This window comes from Passer montanus, unplaced genomic scaffold (assembly GCF_014805655.1).
Source record: "Passer montanus isolate IOZ18808 unplaced genomic scaffold, ASM1480565v1 scaffold1, whole genome shotgun sequence".
Taxonomy (NCBI): domain Eukaryota; kingdom Metazoa; phylum Chordata; class Aves; order Passeriformes; family Passeridae; genus Passer; species Passer montanus.
In genome coordinates, this window is record NW_024356504.1 from 21,474,677 (window position 1) to 21,493,165 (window position 18,489).

An 18,489-nucleotide genomic window follows, 5' to 3' on the forward strand; every position below is an offset into this window, starting at 1 on the left:
AATGGGATGGGATGGGGCGGGATAAGGCGACGAGAGCCGTCAGGGGCTGGGCAGGGGCAGCCCGGGGTGCTGCCCCCGCATCGTCCCCGCTGGCACCGTCTCTGTGCGTCGGCTCCTCTCCGGATAACCACGTTATTTGCCAGTGATCGTTTCCCAGCTCTGCTCCAAAGAAGAGTTAATTTAGCTAAAATCGCTGTTTAACAGCCCCGTGCCACGAATTCTCCGAACACTGTCCCGGAGCGGGGGCGGCTCGCTGGGTACCCCCTGACCCCAGCCCAAGCTGTCACAGCATCCCCTTCCCAAAACCCCCCAGCAGGCACCGGTAGGCAAGAGAAGTTTTATTTACGAAAGTTGTTTCAATGAAAATTTCTTGAAAGTTGAAAAAGACGATGCAAGTTTACGGCAGAAATGAATTAAAATATAACAATTTGCACAAAATAGTAACACTGATCATACAATATTCCAAAGATTAACAAGCATGTGCTAAAGAAACTGTAGAGTCTAGAAATACCCCAAATATATCTAGTTTACAATTGCTGTACAAAAAGCAGTTATAAATACTTCACATCTAGAAAAAATACACAGAACCTTTGCAATAGACTCTCCCTTACATATAAACAACCTTTGTAGAAAAAAAACATAAACACCCAATACAGCCCAATCCCCCTGCTCCAAGATATGTTTGAACTAGTACTGGTTAGCACCAACACCTTAGTGTGTCACAAACAGAAGTTGTTGTGTTTTCTTAAAAAATAACTTTAGTGTTCAGAGCTTAAGACCGACCAGAGACTAGGAAAGATAACACAGTATGGTACATTTACAATTTGATGGGAAATGAGTACAGTACCGAGGAGGTGGAAGTTGAAAAGCCACGTTGCAGTCAGAAGTACAGGATGGTTTATGTGGTTCCCATTCCTACAGGACTCCTGTTTGTGTCAGCAGTGAATTGCTTTGACCCTGATCTTTCAAACAGTTATGTGCATGATTGATGAAGCCAATGCCAGCAGTATCAGGCCTTTTAATCTATTCATTTTCTTGCCATGTCAAAAGTCAAACCCCTTTTGAAATAAGACACCTGTTGTGAAGTTGTAATAACTGAAATGCATGTTTCCCTAGAATACCTGTATGGAATTGCACTAAAAAGAAAAAAATAAAATATGTTTTCTAAAAGGGAGTCCACGAGAGTTTATTAAAGACAATCTGGCAGGCTCAAATTTATGGTAATGCAGTGTTTCTACATACAGTTTTAAGACTATGACAATTATAACTCTTTTTAAAAAAAGCTACTAGCTTTTCTTGTTAATATACACACCAATTTCTTTAAGTTAGTAATCTGCCATTACAGGAGCATAGCACCAATTTAATATTTATTGCTGTCATGTATCCCTACAAATATATTTTCCCAAGGTATTTACAACTGTACAAATATTCACAAAAGTGCAAAATTAAGACTTTATTCTGTGTATTCGTTGTGTTGGGTGTGTTGAGTCCCCTGCACCACCGTGATGCTGCCCTGCCTTATTGCTGTGTGCTGGGAGGTCAGAACACCCTGACGTGAGCACAGCGAGCTCGAGGGGGAATTGCCAAGCACAGTCTCCTCTCCCTCCTCACTCCACGCTCACCTTCAGCTCCACTCTGTGCTGCAGCCTGCTGGAAGTGTCCCTAAACGTCGTTGGAGCCTTGGCTGGCACAGGAGGAGAAGCTGTCGTACAGGGAATCACTCAGGGATTCCAAATTGTCCACATCCTGCCGACCCGAGCTGTTCAAGGAAGCTGCTTCTTTCTTTCCATTCTCTTCCTTCTGTCCTTCAACCTTGTTCAGACAGTTCTTCTCTTTTTCTAATAAAAGTGCATTATTGCTGTTAAATTTATTGAGAGACTCCAGGGAAATTTTAGATACTCTGTTCTGGGAATCTTCTTTTGTTTCTTCAGTTTGCTTCAATTTCTGTAAAAGCGAGAGAAATATTTGAAGCATATTCCTTTAAAAGTTTCCTATTGTACACCATTAATTGCCATTTCTAAAGTTCACAGGGTGAGAGGAAATAGATTGTTAGACGCTTAAATAACTGTTATGATTAAATAGAACATTAGTATCCATTTTAGGATAAATCATAACTTTAATGATTCTGCTAAGACAAATAGGACTCCATTTATGCAACACTCAAGTGCTATTAATGTCCTAAATAGCAGAGCCTGGCTACACATGAGTTAAACATCTCCAGCATCCTCACAGGAATTCAGATCTTCTGCATTAATACATTGGGGGGTATGTTTAAACAGGTATTTGTTTAAGTAGAGTTTTAAAAAAAAGTGCAGAGGAGAAAACAGCATTTTCCATAAATTAAGGATGCAAATGAAACTTGCTAGGGAATAGCCTCACATTTTGCATGTGTAAGCCTATTGATTTCCACAAACCCAAACCCTCTCTAATAGACAAGAAAGCAACAAGAGAGGAAATTGCACTGAACTGGGCCCATCCCCACAGACCAGAATCAATCAGGTATTGGCCAGGCCTTCTCACAGAAGTGGTGTAATTCTGTGGGAACACTGGACAATGTATTAGCACATTATATTGAAAACACACAGTAGGATTGTACCAGAGTCATTTTATCCCTTTGTTAGCTGCTGGTATTTGCAATCAGAGATCTGACCAAGGAATCATTAGGGAACTATGTAGGGAGCAGCTCAATAAAAATGACCTGCTGTTCATATACAGAGTGTTTCAAAATCTGAGTAACTAACTCCTCTTACAGATCGTATTACCAGAGATATATGGGATAGCATTCAACATTTTACAATCAACATTCAATAACCTCCTGGGCAGATAAGATTCAAGCATTCTGAGATATGCCATCAGAGTGCTAAGCCATTCCTCATTTTTGGTACTGCCATCAGATGGCAAAGACAGAATCAGTAAATTACTGTAAATCCAAGGCATCAACACTTTTGTTTAGCTAGAAAATGAGATGGCATTTTAAGCACACTGAAGATATAGCTTGGGCAGATGTGTGGATGCTGTTGGTCATTACATGTGCAGTTGTAAAGGGTCCTCAGGATTTTCTGCAGAATTCAAGCCCCAAGTCAGTGAAATGTTGTGCACGCTGTGCTGCTTCTCCTTGGAAATCTTTGGTGAGAGGAAGACAAATTGTTACATTTTGATTGCTTGTTTTGATGGCTAGTTAGATAAAAATTGAAATGCCAGTGCAATGACTGTTTTTGCTCTGATCTTGTCACATTTCATAAGATGACAGTGCATGGATTAGATTACTATTTCTGGAAAATGTTTCCAACAAACTTAAGCAAAGCAACAGGAGATCCTAAAGTCTTAGCAAATGAAGATTTTCTGTTTGGTGCATTAATTAAACTTGAGTCTAAAAGGTTTTAGGGAATGTTGTGTTGGATTCTAATTTTAGATGACAGTTAAAACTAAGGTCTTCAATATCTGTAATTAAAATGTTTGCTGAGATAGAGGAATACAACCCTTGGTAATGGGAATGAACACAAATTTAGGACCCTACAACAGAAATTTTTCACAATTTCACCTTAAAATTTTCTTCACTCTGCCCTCATTTAAAATACTGAAAAAGCTGCTTCACTTCTCTGTAGGCCAGATGAGAAAATCCTCAGCCATGGCATCAATAACACACATTAGCACTTTTTGCTTTTCAGAGTGCTAAACCTAAAATACTTTATTATACGGCAGACTAAATGATGTTTCTTTGTCTTTAATTTTCCCACTTCACAGCTTTTCTTTAGATAAATGGGATGTGACTAGTTAGCACAGACTTGGGACTGCAGGACTCAGTACTGGAGTTAGAAAGGCCCGTGATAAAACTCTCATTGATTCAAATGGAGCCAATTTCAGCTCCTGGGCTGGAGGAGCACCTGGAGACTCTGCAGGACAGAACAGTCTGGGTGAAGCATCACAATCAGAGGAGGGTTTTGGCTATCCTACCGAAGGATGGATTTACACCTCAGGCCACATTAGACTGAATTCATTGGTATATTCTGCATACCTGTAGTATCAATAGTTTTTTTATACCCTTCAAGCACAACCTAGGCTACAATCCTACTTTAATCACACCCTAGTTTCTCATTTATTTTATAAATTACATTAGAGAAACCGCAGGGAACAAAAGTACTCTGAAAATTTTAAGCAAAGACATTGAATCAAGTGAAATTTAAGTGAACTGAAGCCCATCAGTAAAACCTGTTAGCAAAAGATTCTGAGTAGTGAACAGTACATCTACAATACATCAGGGCTTACAGGGAAAACTAATTCTCACAGTGGTAGCAAAATTTATTACCAAAACAAGAAACAATTCAGAAATGAGTTACGGGTATTTTTTGGACATAGAATTGTCCTTCTAGGTGTCCTCGTGCCCAGTTACATCCTTCTGTAAAAAATCCTGAAACTTTGTTTCTTTAACACGTAGAAGAAAACACATAAGCAAAAATAAAACTTTAAGCAGAGATATTAATGTGCAGAGATCTTAATGTGCAGAGATCTGCACAATCAACAAATAATTTTCTCTTGCAATAACACAATTATGTACATTCCTAGAGCTGAAAAGTCATTGGTCATTTCTTTAACCTTGGTGTGTGTCAGAACAGAAATATTAAGAATTTTTTCTCTAGTTACTATAGATACAACTTGTAAAAAATTACCAAAGAGTGTTTATTTAGAGTCATCCTTAAATGTTTCTTATTATTCATGGCAGTCCTAAAAGCTGCTATATGAATCAAAAGGCAAAAGCAAAACAACTATTGTTAGAATTTGATTGATAAATTGTGTATGTGGTTACGTAGTGTCTTTGGGGGTTTTTATGTAGATTTGCTATTGACTGCAGCAGAGTCACTGCTATAACAAAGAACAAGGGTTAGCCCAAAGGTGTTAGCAATGTTTATTTTAAAGTAATCAGTTCATTAATGCATTTGAGAGTCTCACTGAAGTGACTCAGCTGCTGCTTCTGCAGAGTGGAATGTGAGGTGGGTGTCTTCTACACCCAGAAGAGCTGGGTGAGATTTGATAAGAAGTGGAGAGAGCACCTAACCTCTAAGCCATGTTTTCCACTCAGATCTCTCCCGTGTCAGGAGTGGCTTTCTGTGTAGTGAACAGGTGGTTTTGTCACCACAGCAAAGAGAAAGGCTCCATGATTTGCTCAGTGCTGCTACAAGAGCTAAGGTGGGACCAACAGCCCGTGCTTGCTCTCACACAGGATCCTTCTCAGCAGCAATGCTTAAAACCATTTCAGCCCTAAGTGTTGACTTTGCTGCTGCCTGTTCTGATCTGTTCTGTGAACAAGGTGAGTGCTGCATTCGGTGTGGACTCTGTATGTTTTCCTAAGTATTAATTAAGGGAGAAGACAGAAACATGTAGTCAGAGATTTTGGTCTAGAAGAGACAGATAATGGAAAAAAAAAAGGAAAAATGCTCAATGCAGACAAGAACTAGTTTTCACCGTGCCTCTGTAACAGCTCTGGCCCATCACCCTAAAGCAAATCAATGGTTAGCTTCTTTTACTTATCCAAAGTGTATTTTTGTATGGAACATCTGTACCATTATGGCCTTAGGGCATGGGGAGCATTTGTTGCTCTACTGCACTGTATAGGTGGAGAGCTTCCCACAGCTGGAGCTTCTCACCTGCCCAGTACGGGGTGCCTTGCACCACCTGGGAGCAGTGCCCTGTTGTCAGAAGAGGAGAAACTCTTCCTGACATACACAGACATTCATCACGAGCCACATCACTTTCAAATAAACCCATGAGTCATGAATCAGAATAATGTTTCCTTGCTGGCAACATCCTAAAGGGAATAACTAAAACCCATTAGTGATGTAATAAAATCTGGCATGTCACTTCAAGCACAGCAAATTAGGAAAACATAACTAGCCTGCAGTTACACTGATACATTATAAATAGGTGTTATTCCTACATTAATACATCAAATTAGATTTTCTACAAACTGTAAAAATGAGAGGTTACATGTGGGTAGAATGCCTTTTCAGAGCTGTGTGATCCAGGAGCAGGAAGAGCTGCAGCCCTCCTGAACAGCACAAGGATTCCTCAGGTGCAGTGGGAAGGAGGAGCAGGGAAGGGTGGGCTGGTTCACAGGCACAGAGGACCCCACACTCGTGTGCAGGAAGGAAAGCAGCAGCAAGGCCATTTCTTGAAAGTGGTAACACACAGAAGCTTTGGTTATCTGGAGGTCAGACTGTGCTTATGAGTCCCACCAGAGCCCAGAAATAGCAATGAACCATTCTGCAGGATAAATGTATTTTCCAGCTGTCTAAGTTTAGTTAACCAGCACTTTAAAGAGCTCAGAATCAGTTACAAAAAGGAATAAAATGAACTTTATTTATGTCTCTCATGCATTGGGCAATTTAGTTTTTAGATTAACACAAAAGCAAGAAGGGCATTGCTTCAAGTGAAGTATAACTGCAAAACACTATTGGGTAAAAACAACAAAATTGCTATGAGAATTAAACATAGATCAGCAAAATCAATACTTAATTGTATAACTCAAGGTCCTTCATTTCAGATCTGATCTCTAATAGAAGATACAAAGTATGTTCCCTTTTGTTTATTTTTAGTTATTGCTCATAACTTTATTGCAAGGGAAAACAATTTTCTAGATTTTACTTTTTAAAAATTGCTTGTTACTTTGTCTGCATATGCTCAGGGTAAACTTGATCCCAGGAGCCACTATTTCTTATTTTAAATTCACAGTTCTTCCAATTTAGCTATCCTCTAACTCCTGTAACTGCTTTGTATTTACAACACAACGTGTCTAAGTGGGATATGCTGTTGCAGCACCATAGGCTGCTCACACATAACCTGTTTAGTGGGACAATTTTAATACTTTCACAGCTTCTTTTACAGCAAGCAGATACAGGGCAGTTTTCTGACCAGAGATGTCTCATCAGACAGATGGTTCAGATGGTCTCATCAGAACAACTTCTCACTGAATTCTCTGGTGTGACACTTGCAGTAGAAGGTGTCATGTGAAAAGGGCTGGGCAGTGGCTGTCTGTCCTCCAGCCAGGACAGAATGCCATGCAGGCTCTCTGTGCAAAGTGAACAGTCTCCAGATTTCACTGAACATCAGGGGAACAAGTAACACTCTGCAGTGAAAATAGTTACCCAGCCACATCCAGCAAACTACAAAGGTGAAAGCTGTAGCTGCGTGACCTCTGCTGCATTACAGCTGAGCTAAAAATGGGATGTTTGAACCTCTTTCTCTTTAAAGCATAACTTTAAATAATAAGATAAGCCTTGCTCTCCATTGTACATTGTCAGAAGCTTTCATCTATTTTCTGGACTGACAGTAAAATAATTTCTGAAATAATGAATCATTTTTCTTTTTTCTACTTGAGCAGAAATCCCAAAATTATTTTGCTGTAGCAGATAATGACATTCTCAGAGACACACATCAGATTTTCATGATAAACAGTAAGTGCCAGCTTCTTTTTTGTTTAAGAAATGCATTGCTAGGTAGCATTTTTAAGTTAATTAGTATGTTCAGCAGCTGATAGGAAAGCCAGATATACACTGGTATGTATCATCCCCTGATGGTATTATGGGTAATGCAACCATGACTATGTAATCAAAGTTCAACTACTGTATCTCAGAGTATAAAAAACTACAAATAGATTTCAGTATCACAAGGAAAGCGTTTCTCATGATCCTGAATTGTAAGTGAATTACCTTAGAGGAAAAGCAGCTGATTAGCACAAACTGTGTGTGATCCATAGCTGCAGACCTGGACAAAACAGCTATTGCCTCATGAACTGAGGAGTTGAAACTATGTTGTCTATAGCTTCAATTCTTGCGTGGTTTAAAAGGAGATAAAATAATTTTGTTTAGTGAGCTGGGCCTTATGCTTTGAAAAGCAGAATTTTCATAAAATGATGAGATGACTCAGTACATTCAGCATTCTAATGCCAAGATTACCATCCTCATACATGAATATTTCCTTGACATGACAAGACTGTTTGACCTGATTAGGTCTATACCAACCCTCTTTGAACTTTGGCATAATTTAATAAACCAGGATGTTGAGGTCTGAGTTCCCAGGCTTTTTGCCTTTGTTCAGGTACAAACTGAATGGCAAAAATGTTGTTTTCTCATAGTGCCTCAGAATGGCCACTGGCTGCATCCACTCTGCATGGACAAAGTTTATTTAAAAAGGAATAAGAAAATACAATTCTAAGTGGCAATACCTCAGAAAGTGATAATGGTGCTGGTGCTCAGCCAAGCGTGTTGAGGCGATGTATTAAAAAGAAAAGCAATTAAACACCAGGACTTTCTCCAGAAGGCAAGGCACAGCCTCACTCTGCTCACATTGGCAGAACCACCAATTTTGCTTCTCACAGAGGGAATCTACCCAGTAAAAGCAATGCTTAGTGCAATCAGAAGCTCACCACAAGGCATTAAGGAAGAAATATCCATGGTGAGAAAGGAAGCTGTTACTCAGTTTTTAGAACCTGATGGACTGAAAATGAACAAGAGATGCATAGGATTCACTTAACTTCTCAGAGATCCTTTTAGCTTTACTTGTAGAGGAAATTAAATAGCAAAATTTTTCTGATTTTCTAGTGATTGAAAAAAATGGCAGTGCAAAAAAGTTATGCTGAAAGGTAAGATTGGTGATAAAGGTACTGAACTTGACTTAACCATTTGAAGGTCAATACCCTTCCTTGAGAGAATTATATGAAGGGTTATTTTGTCAGTGATAACCAAATGGTACTGGAAGTGTGCAGTCCTAAATAACTTCACTGTTTCAGTCTTCATCAGACTGTATTTCACCTGACAGAATTTAAATATACCGAGGATTGTCTTACTGAATGAAAGTAGTTATCCTTTCCTTGATGAAAGTATGGCTGATTGTTTCAATAAAGAAGGGGCTTTGTACAAAAAAGGGACTACAATTTTATTCTAGAATAGAGGTTTAGTTTATATTTTTTTTTAATTGGGATACTTACACACACCTAAATTCAGGAGAAGAAGGGGCTTTGTACAAAAAAGGGGCTACAATTTTATCCTAGAATAGAGGTTTAGTTTGTATTTTTTTTAATTGGGATACTTACACACACCTAAATTCAGGAGGGGAAAAAGTACAGTTTGAAACAGCTTTTTAATTTTTTTAAATCCAGTACCAAATGCATTTCTTAAAGATACAGGTTCTATCTCCCATTTGACTGATGAGAAAAAATCCTCTCAAACTTGGTAAATGCAGGATTGTACTTATATAACATATAATCTCACTGACATTTTCAGTAATCAGAGTAATTTTTTCAGTATGGCTGAATTCAGACTACTGTTCCTGAGTATTAGCTGTGTTCCTATCTGTCCTCATCTTCCACCTTTGGCTTTTTGAATAAGACAATTCATTTTGGTAGTTACAAAGATGCTTATCCCCCACCTCTCTAGTGATGCCTCAGCTCCTGGCCTGTAATGTCTGCATGTCATTCACCCAGAATACTGGAACTGGAAAAATGGAATTGCACTCCAAGACTGTACTGCAAAAGGTAATTGCAAGTGGCTGGGATGTTCCTCACTAGTAATCATGTCTTTTGTGCACTGGACTAGATTCATAGCCCGTGACCATCCAGCTGACCTGTGGGTAAAAAGACAGAAGCAGTAGAAAGAGAATCATGGAATTACAGGACTGTTTATGTTGGAAAAGACCTTTCAGATCATTGAGTGCAACCACTGAAGAAGCAAGGTTATGTGGCAGGATCAAGAGGAAATCAGCAGGATGACAAAACCATATAGGAATAATTTTCCCAGCTATGAAGACTGGCTTGTTGTGGGCATTAAGAGGGCTGTGCTGTCTGGGGGAGAGTTCAGTGAGCATGAACCTCTGCTGGAAGATCTGCAGAGGAAGGAAAGGGAATGTCCCTTCTTCCAAGTTCTCAGAATGATTCAGGGAGGGAATTTAAACAAAGTTCAACAGCAAATAGGTTTGTTTTTTTTTTTTTTTTTTTTTTTTTTTTTTTTTCTGTGCTCTTTGTCGCCACAGCAAATAGGTTTGGGTTTTTTACTTTTAGCCTCTGAGGAGGAAGGAAATTTGGGAAGAGACAAACAATCCTTCCAGACCCATCAGTTTCCCTCTCTGTGACCACAACACTCAGCTGCTGCAGAGGGAGCCTTCATGTCCACAGTGCACACACATCAGAACTAAAGCTCTCACCAGGAATACAGAATTCAAAATTTTAGAATTTGGAAACAGGGTCTTCTTCATTGTTAAAAAAATCTGAATTAGCTTTCTTAAACCCCAGTCCAACAACATAGTTTATTTTATGAGCCTGAAGCTGATGTTTCCCTTTCACTACAGATTTTAATCAACCATACATAACAGAGATTTTTTTACCTCTAATTATTCTGTTCTAACCAAAATCCACTGCCCTTTCTTTTCCCTTCTGTGACACCTGGCTCCTGAAAGGCACTAAGGAAAGAAACCCACTAGATGTGCCCCACTAAGTGAGGGTTAGGGGCCGGGGCTGGGCAGTCCTGCACTGGGATAAGTGCTCCTGGAGGAGCAGGGGAGGAGGGTAGAGCCCAGGCTGCCTTCCCAGTAAATCTGTCAGCCTGAACCTCATGCACTCTGTTTTCTGACTCCGAGCAATGAGACTAGAGAAGTTCCTTTGTAGTCAGAGAAAAGTGGGACAGGATAGATGCAAATAATGATGCTGGATATGTGACTGTGTTTGCCACCCCTCCAGCTGATGTGAGCTGAGTTCCAGCACTGATTCAAGCAAAGCATGAACTGCAGATGGAAACCTATGTTTTAAGTTCATCTGCTAACAAATCCTACATAACAGCACAGTCATCTACAAGGACCTTCTAAATTTATGCAAACAATTTATCTCTGCTGTAGGGCAGAGTATTTCAGGGACAGCAGCAACAAAAACCCAAGACAGAACTTCAGGCACTGGCTGCAGAACCAAATTAAAGTAGAAGGATAAATCCTCTCTTGCAATTTTTAGTTCATTTCAGTACAGCAAGTTGTATCAATAAAAAGCCCATAGTATAAGTCAGCTAGAAAATAAATGCTGTGAAGGATGTTCCATTTTATGTTGCTGGAATTTGATTAGTGATTAGTCCTGGTGGTTAAACCACATGGGAGCAGTAATCAAGGGCTCTCCACTGCAGTTCTGCAACAACAGGAAAACTGTTGGCTCATGTCCTATTCCATGATGGGATATTAACCTAAAATCTAATTAATATATGAATGAATTACATTTCTAGAAACATACTATATTATAATCAATTTTAAGTGAGTTCCTAACAGGAGATAAGATGAAGAAAAAGCTGTAGAATTACCAGAGGCTGATAAATTCTGTTTACTGTGACTGATGATTTTTATGGAGGATAATTTTACAATCCATCAAACTTTTGTCAGTTCAAGAATCATGCTGCCAAACGTATGCAGTAAATTAATTTTAAAATTTACATATTTATTAAAAATCTTATTGAAAACAGCAGGAAGTAAGCCTTGTTTGAATAATAAAATAACTTGTTATTCTACTGGAAAGAAAACAAAAAACCCCCAACCTTCTATTAAGATGATTTTATAGCAAGACATTAATTATAAACAACTACATGAATTAGTTAACCAAACACTGTATTAAATAGCCAACCCAAAGATTAATCAAGAGTTTAGAAAACCCTTTGGAAGATAATCAGGTAAAAAATGCAATTTAAAAACTAAGAAATTCGTGGCTGAGTTTCAGATGTGCTGGAGGACAGGTTTTCCAACCCAGGCCTGTTGGCTGGAGCTCCAGAATTCCTGGGGAGCTGCAGGTGCCTGCCTGTGGCTGAAGGTGCTGAGGAGGAAGGGATGATGCAATGCTCCCATGCACATGGAGGTGCCCACTGGGATGTGGGATCTTTGCTCCCTTCCCTGCAGTTTCCTTTGGCTGCTCCTGACACTGGAGCCAGCCATTCCCACTCTCACAACACCTACTTTGTGTGTCCAAAATGCACACTGGGGCACGTGCAGGGAATAGGCAATTCATGTCTGAAATGCTGATGGCAGGTGATAGTCCTTTTTTTACTCTAAAGGATGCTCAAAAACAAACTGTTATATTATAACTGTTTCTCTATTATTAGGAGAATTAAGAATTAGAATGATTAGAAATAATCACAATTAAGCAGAGCCATACTGGGCACCACATTGCTGCAGATGCAGATGGAAGCTCCTACAGCCAGGAGATTTATAGATGTTGAACTTGCCTCCTCACTGAATTAAAGCAGTGATATCCATTTTGATTAACATGCATATCATCTGGCTGTGATCCGAGGGGAATTTTAGGTAATTTATGGATTTAGATGTGTTTACTTCATCTTTTAGAAACGAGTACATCTGTTTCTGGTCATGAGAAGCTCTCTCCTACTTGGTGGCCCAGCCAGGCATAGAGAAAGTCTCCCACAGGGAGCTGGCAGGAGGCAACAATGGCTGCAAACTCTCTGTGAAGGCCACAGCCTCTAAACAGAAATCTCAAGGACAACTGCTGGACAGAGCTTTGCCTTTCCTGCTTCCCTGGGAACCAGCAAAGCTCAGGTTAAGCATCTAACAGGACCTGAAAGGGAGGTAACTGTGCTGAGCCCACCTGGGCTGTAAAAGGCCCTTCCTAGGTTGTGAGGTGATATTTTGGCAAGGCTTTTGAGGATTTTTCAGAGAAAGAAGGCAGAGTGAAAAGATATATTGGGAACCCTGGTTTTGTAGTTCCTGACCCCACTTGTCTGGCTGTGAGAAAACCTCTCTTGGGTATAACTGAAGGAGGAATTTGTTGTGAAGAAGCAGCACAAGCTCCTGCTCCCACAGCAGGCTTCCTGCAGGGGAAGAATAGGGGTTTTTTTTTGCATTGATTTCACTGCAATTTCTGTGGAAAAAGAGAAGTGTGTGAAGTGATAGCTGCCATGTGACTGGATCTGTTGCACAAATGCTTTAGGAGATTTATTGACTTTAGCAGTGCAGAAGTGTTACTGCAGTATCAATACTGCAACTGCAGTGATATAGAACATGTTCCTATACCTAAACCACAGACTGTAATATTGTTAATATAATAGGCCACTAGGAGGACTAAAATACAACTGGAATTCATGCAGACACACTGTACAGCTAACACACACTCATGTTTTGAATGCCCAAAGATGACCCAAACAGAAAATCAGGATGAAAATACAGAACAAAGCAGTTGTCAGGCCCGACTAGAGAATGAATAATCTAAAAAAAAGTTACTGAAAATAAGCAGGCATTTAATACTTATTAAAATACAAAAAAACCCACCCTCTTTTAAGTGTTACTTTCTTCAATATCTTGGATAATTCAGGATTCAAATACTCATAACAATGGAATAAAAATTTCCACCATACACAGGCATGGTTAAAGCCCTGTATGGACAGCAGGACTGCTGAAGGTGGTAGGGTTCTGCCCATGAAAAACTCTTTGCATAGATTTTTGCAGGATCAGGGTGTGAATTTGCTTCTGACATTCAGAAAATTCCTCATCAGAGGAGCAATGTGTTTATGGCTAGCCCTTGTAATGCAAGATCCCATCTTGAGCAAGAATGCTTGATGAGAATATTAAGTGATAATGATTATTTGCTTAGTGCTGCTATGGGGCCTTCAAAGCTCTCAAGGCAGCCTGCTAACAGTACTAGATTAAATTCCAAATGCAGCTGGAAGGTATTATTTATATTCTTTATTTTAAAAATGGGGAATTTAATAGCAAGAGAGGCTTAGCAATTGGCTCAGCAATTTGGACATCATCCTTATCTCCACAGTCCTGCACTCCTGTCTGTTAAGCTTTTTGAATGTATTTGAATATTTTTTTTTATTTGCAGGCAAAAATTTCTCCATGGAAAGGTAGAGGCCTCACAGAGGTTCTCACTAGGGAGCATCTGAAATACTCTTCAACATACAGAACCTGGCATTTAATCCACTGAACGAGGTAGTTAATCAAATGTTTTGCACTGACTTTAGCAGAGTTTGGATCAGAATCTCGATGCATTAGAGAAATAAATTATTTAACTTACTGAGTTCCCCTAGAAACAAAATATTGAGCTGCAAACAAAGCTAACAAACACCAAATGGGATGCCATCTGCTGCAATGAACAGAACATGACCAGTTCCCCCCATGCTTGAGATTTCTCCAAAATACAATTTGAAATACGTTTGTTAAACTCCCAACTGTCTCACAGAATTGGATTAGCAAAATTCTAGTTGGTTAGCAAATTCTAGTGCCACCAGCAGCAGCAAAGCAGGCTATGATGTATCAATTGGAGTGGTTGATGATTTCACTCCTATTGGAGTGCCCTGTGTAAACCCCCAGGGTTTTGTGCTGTCCAGAGCCTGTGGAACCTCTGGAGATCTTTGTTTTCATGCTCTGTGCCCTGCGGCCTATGGACTCTGCAGTGGTTTTTCCCCCTGAGTAAATATGAATGGTAATTATCCACATCATGCTGCATTCATAAATCTGGATTTTTCTATCCTTTGACATCCGGACTCCATGACTACCAGAGAAACAGGATATGGAGGCAAAAGTTCTACTTCCCACAGATATCTCTGCCAGGAATGGCACGAGATAGCTGAAATCCCAAGTCCCTGCTTTGTATGAAAGTTTTTGGCTGTGGAGGAGAGAGAGTGGGCTCCCCAACACTTTCACAGGAACAGAAGGACAGCGCTGAGCTAAAAGCAGAGCGTGTGACGCCTGTGGGTGACATCAGCCTTAGCCCCCTTTCCTCTTCCCAAGCACAATAATTGGGCAGCCAGGCAGCTTCTATGGAATGGGAGGGAGAAACCCAGCCGGATTTGCCTTGTAGAACAAGACAAGAAGATAAATGTCCTCATACCTAAATTTCCTGCCCAGCCAGACACTTCATCTTCTCCTATCACCACAACAAGTGATGAAACTGCACAAACAAACAGAAGCTCCAAAGACAATTTAGTTTTCAGCAGTCAATCAGGAAGGCTCCAGCCCTCACATCACAGAGCTTCTAAATGGTGCCTGCTGTCCTTGGCTTGCTCTGCTGCCTCTCTTTTCAACATCATGCCACTAATGATGTCATCTTGTATTTTCTGAGACCCCAATGAAGGACGGAAATGATGAATCTGACTCCATGTTCTTAGAAGGCTAATTTATTATTTTATGGTATTATATTATATTAAAGAATGCTATACTAAAACTATACTAAATTATACTAAAGAATACAGAAAGGATATAGACAGAAAGCTACAAAGATACTAATCAAAAACTCGTGACTCTCTCGTCAGAGAGTCCAACAGAGCTTGGCCCCAGTTGGCCAATAAGTAAAAACAATTCACATGAAACCAATGAAACAATCACCTACCACATTCCAAATCAGCAAAACACAGGAGAAGCAAATAAGATAATTATTGTTTTCCTTTTTCTCTGAGGCTTCCCAACTTCCCAGGACAGAAATCCTGGGCAAGGGATTTTTCCAGAAAATATGACCGTGACAATGTCATAACACTGCTTCCATGTATTCACCATGGATTTTATTTGTGGAAATGCTGTATTAGAAATGTTGAGCTCTCTGTACCCTGGCTTGCCATAATGTTTCTAGGAAACATTAAAAGATAGGATGATGTCCCTATGATAGTGATAGTAAAAATATTCTGTAAAATGATACAAATGAAAGTTTCAGCTTTTTCCAGTTGCCCATACACTAATGTTGCAGAAAATGCAATAAAGAAATGGATTTTAAAAGATGAAGAATTTCATTATGATACGATCTTAATGGGAGCACAGTAGGACCAGATTAGAAATGCACAGTATTTGGCCTTCCTTTTAACTTGGGGGAAATGTCTGCTGACGTTCCATGTCATTGCCCACAGAAGCAGGATGTTACAGACCAAAATTCTGCCAGTTAGAGGGAGAACATCAAAACCAATTTTCAAGCACCTCTATAAACTCCTCTATGATTTTCATAGGATCCAGATAATATGGATTGGTCAGAGACATCACCAAGAGCTACAGATTTGTAGCACCTTTGAAAACTGGGCAACTGAAGTGCCTAAATATCCATTTAGGCACAGCCATTAAGAAAAGAAGCTTGAAGAAACCCTGACCTTTATTTTTACTGATTAGAGGCCATAAAAAAGGCTCCTCTTAGTCTATGCAGAGAAAAATAATTCTTGCAAGAGCAACCAGCAAGCATGTGCTGTCTGCTCTGCTACTTCTGCTCCTCAGTTTCAGGCAGTGTCTGAAAAGCTTTTACATTTCAAATCTGCTTTTTGTCTTATTATATGTGTTACCAACAAGTTTCCCAATCTGGTAACTTTGTTTTGTTAGAAGAAATATCATAGACTATTACTGCATAGTTAACATTTTAATTTTATAATCCACAGCAACACATCCTATTCCTATTCATATTTAATTTCTTCTTTTCCACCCACTTCTGCTTTATTCTTCATCCTCCCAAACCCATCTGAGACCTTGTTTTACAGTTTGCTTTACAGAGCATTCAGTAACCCATAGGATATGTGCATATGTAATAGGATGTCAGAAAAATCACTTTAAAGTGTTTGACTGGCATTTTTTACATAATAATCACTCGGGGTTTGATTTGCTGAGATTAACACTAGAGCAGCTAAGAGAAGTTCTTCAGGCTACACTTTTTGACAGTAGGTAAAATTTTTAGTGACCTCTGTTAATGAGGAGGCAAAGGATGGAGAGACTGAGAGAAGGTGGCACTAATGGGAGCAGAGCCATCAGGTTGTGTCTCAGTCACTGAGGGACTGATGAGCAGCTCAGGCTGCCAGGACTCTGACATGTGCTATGGAAACTTGTATCACTCTTAGCCTTTGTGAGGGATAATTAGACATTTGAATTATGTAACTACATCTTGTGAATTTCTCAATGTTCCCTGTGTCACTTTTTGCTAGTAAATCTGCTAAATACCATGTATTTTTCTCTTATCAAATACAAACACTATTTTTCATTAAATTAATATGAATCCTTCAAAAGCCTGAAATTTATGTATTGGGGCCTAAAAATATAGTAAGAGATAAAATATTACACTTTGGGACCTGCTATAAAGAAGAAAGTTTAAACTTGCAAAAATATTTACCAGTATTTTTCTTAAGGTTATAGAGAGTCCATGTGTCATACTGCACAAAACCTAGTATAACTTCTCATTTCAATAAAAGGCAAATCACTTTTGGGAAAGGAAAACAGCTAGTGGAACAAACTATAAACACCAAAAAATTATTTCAATATGTTTTTTGTCAATATTTGACATAAAATGCCACGTTGATTAGGATATTAGTGTATATGGAAAGAAAAAGCATCCTCTTAAAAACAGAAGTAATTTGCCAACATATTCTCAGTATATTGCCACAATTCCTGCTACCACTGTGTAACTTATTCCTCATGTATTCTCCTTGGTACAGAACTCTCACACTAAAAGATCAGTCATTTCCCACCCTTCTCTGTGTGATGTTTGAGTGCTTTATGCAAAACACATCACTGTTATAGATGGGGAAGGCAAGCTTCAGCTGGAAAAACAATTCACAAAAATATTACAGCCTTATTCATCTCATTTAACTCTGCTAATCACATGGTCCTCTTGGAGTCAAAATATTTTCCAGCTTCAGAAAACGAACAGCTCACTGAACACACCTCTGTGCCTTACTGCTCTTACCTTCATTGAGTCAATCCGATGTTTATTGGATCCAATCTATTTTTCATCTTTTTCTTTTATTACTAATATCATTACAACAATTATACTATCTCACATGCTTACTAATATTTATCATTTGTCACTGTTGATGTGTCCTGAATTCTATTTTGGCCCACAGTATTATTATAATGTTCCTATTCCACGGCGAGAGAAATGAAACCTGTAGCTTTATTTCCAAAGATGGGGGACTGAAGAATGCCAGGTTACAAATGGCAGAAACATGAGTGCACTTTGGGCCATGCTGCAAATCACATCAGCTCCATCTGTCCAACCTCTGAAAAACAGCCCAGAACATTTTCCACTCGGGGAAATCACTAGCAAATTATACTTTTATTCTGTATGTACTTTTGGTTCTTATTAGACTAAAGGATCTTCCTGCTTCCACCTAAGAGCCCCTGTGCCTATGAAATCCAGATGTAATCTCCAGTTATGAAGGCAAATGGACACTGGAGTGCTGGGGATGTGTCTGCAGTGAGCAGAGGGGTGGGCAGGGACTGAATGTGTTGGGGTCTTACCCACACCGTGCTAACTGCAGCTACTCAGCCCTGCTGAGACATGACCTGGGGTAGCCAGGCCATCAGAGCTGTGACAGGGCAGAGTCCCTGTAAATGCACAGCTCTGCACAGCTGCTCTGTGCTGTTCTGGGCACTTTTTGTGACATCTGGGCCAGTGTGTAGTGTGGTTATGCAGCTCCCACATGCTGAAAAGACAAGCCTCTCTCTGTAATTTGAAATTACTTGCTGTGATGGTGGGATATGGGGTTTCTGCTCCAGTGATCA

The 18,489-nt window shown here is 39.6% G+C and overlaps 1 protein-coding gene across 2 annotated transcripts in view; it reads right to left on the minus strand.

Annotated features, from left to right (window-relative positions):
- Window positions 1-323: 323 nt before the first annotated feature.
- NCKAP5 (NCK associated protein 5) overlaps window positions 324-18,489 on the minus strand; it is a 354,162-nt gene continuing 335,996 nt past the window's right edge. For both annotated transcript variants that reach the window (XM_039700287.1, XM_039700277.1), the window contains exon 21: window positions 324-1,944. In XM_039700287.1, the coding sequence (XP_039556221.1) occupies window positions 1,663-1,944 (282 nt within the window). In that variant the 3' untranslated portion in view covers window positions 324-1,662. The remainder of the gene's footprint in view (window positions 1,945-18,489) is intronic.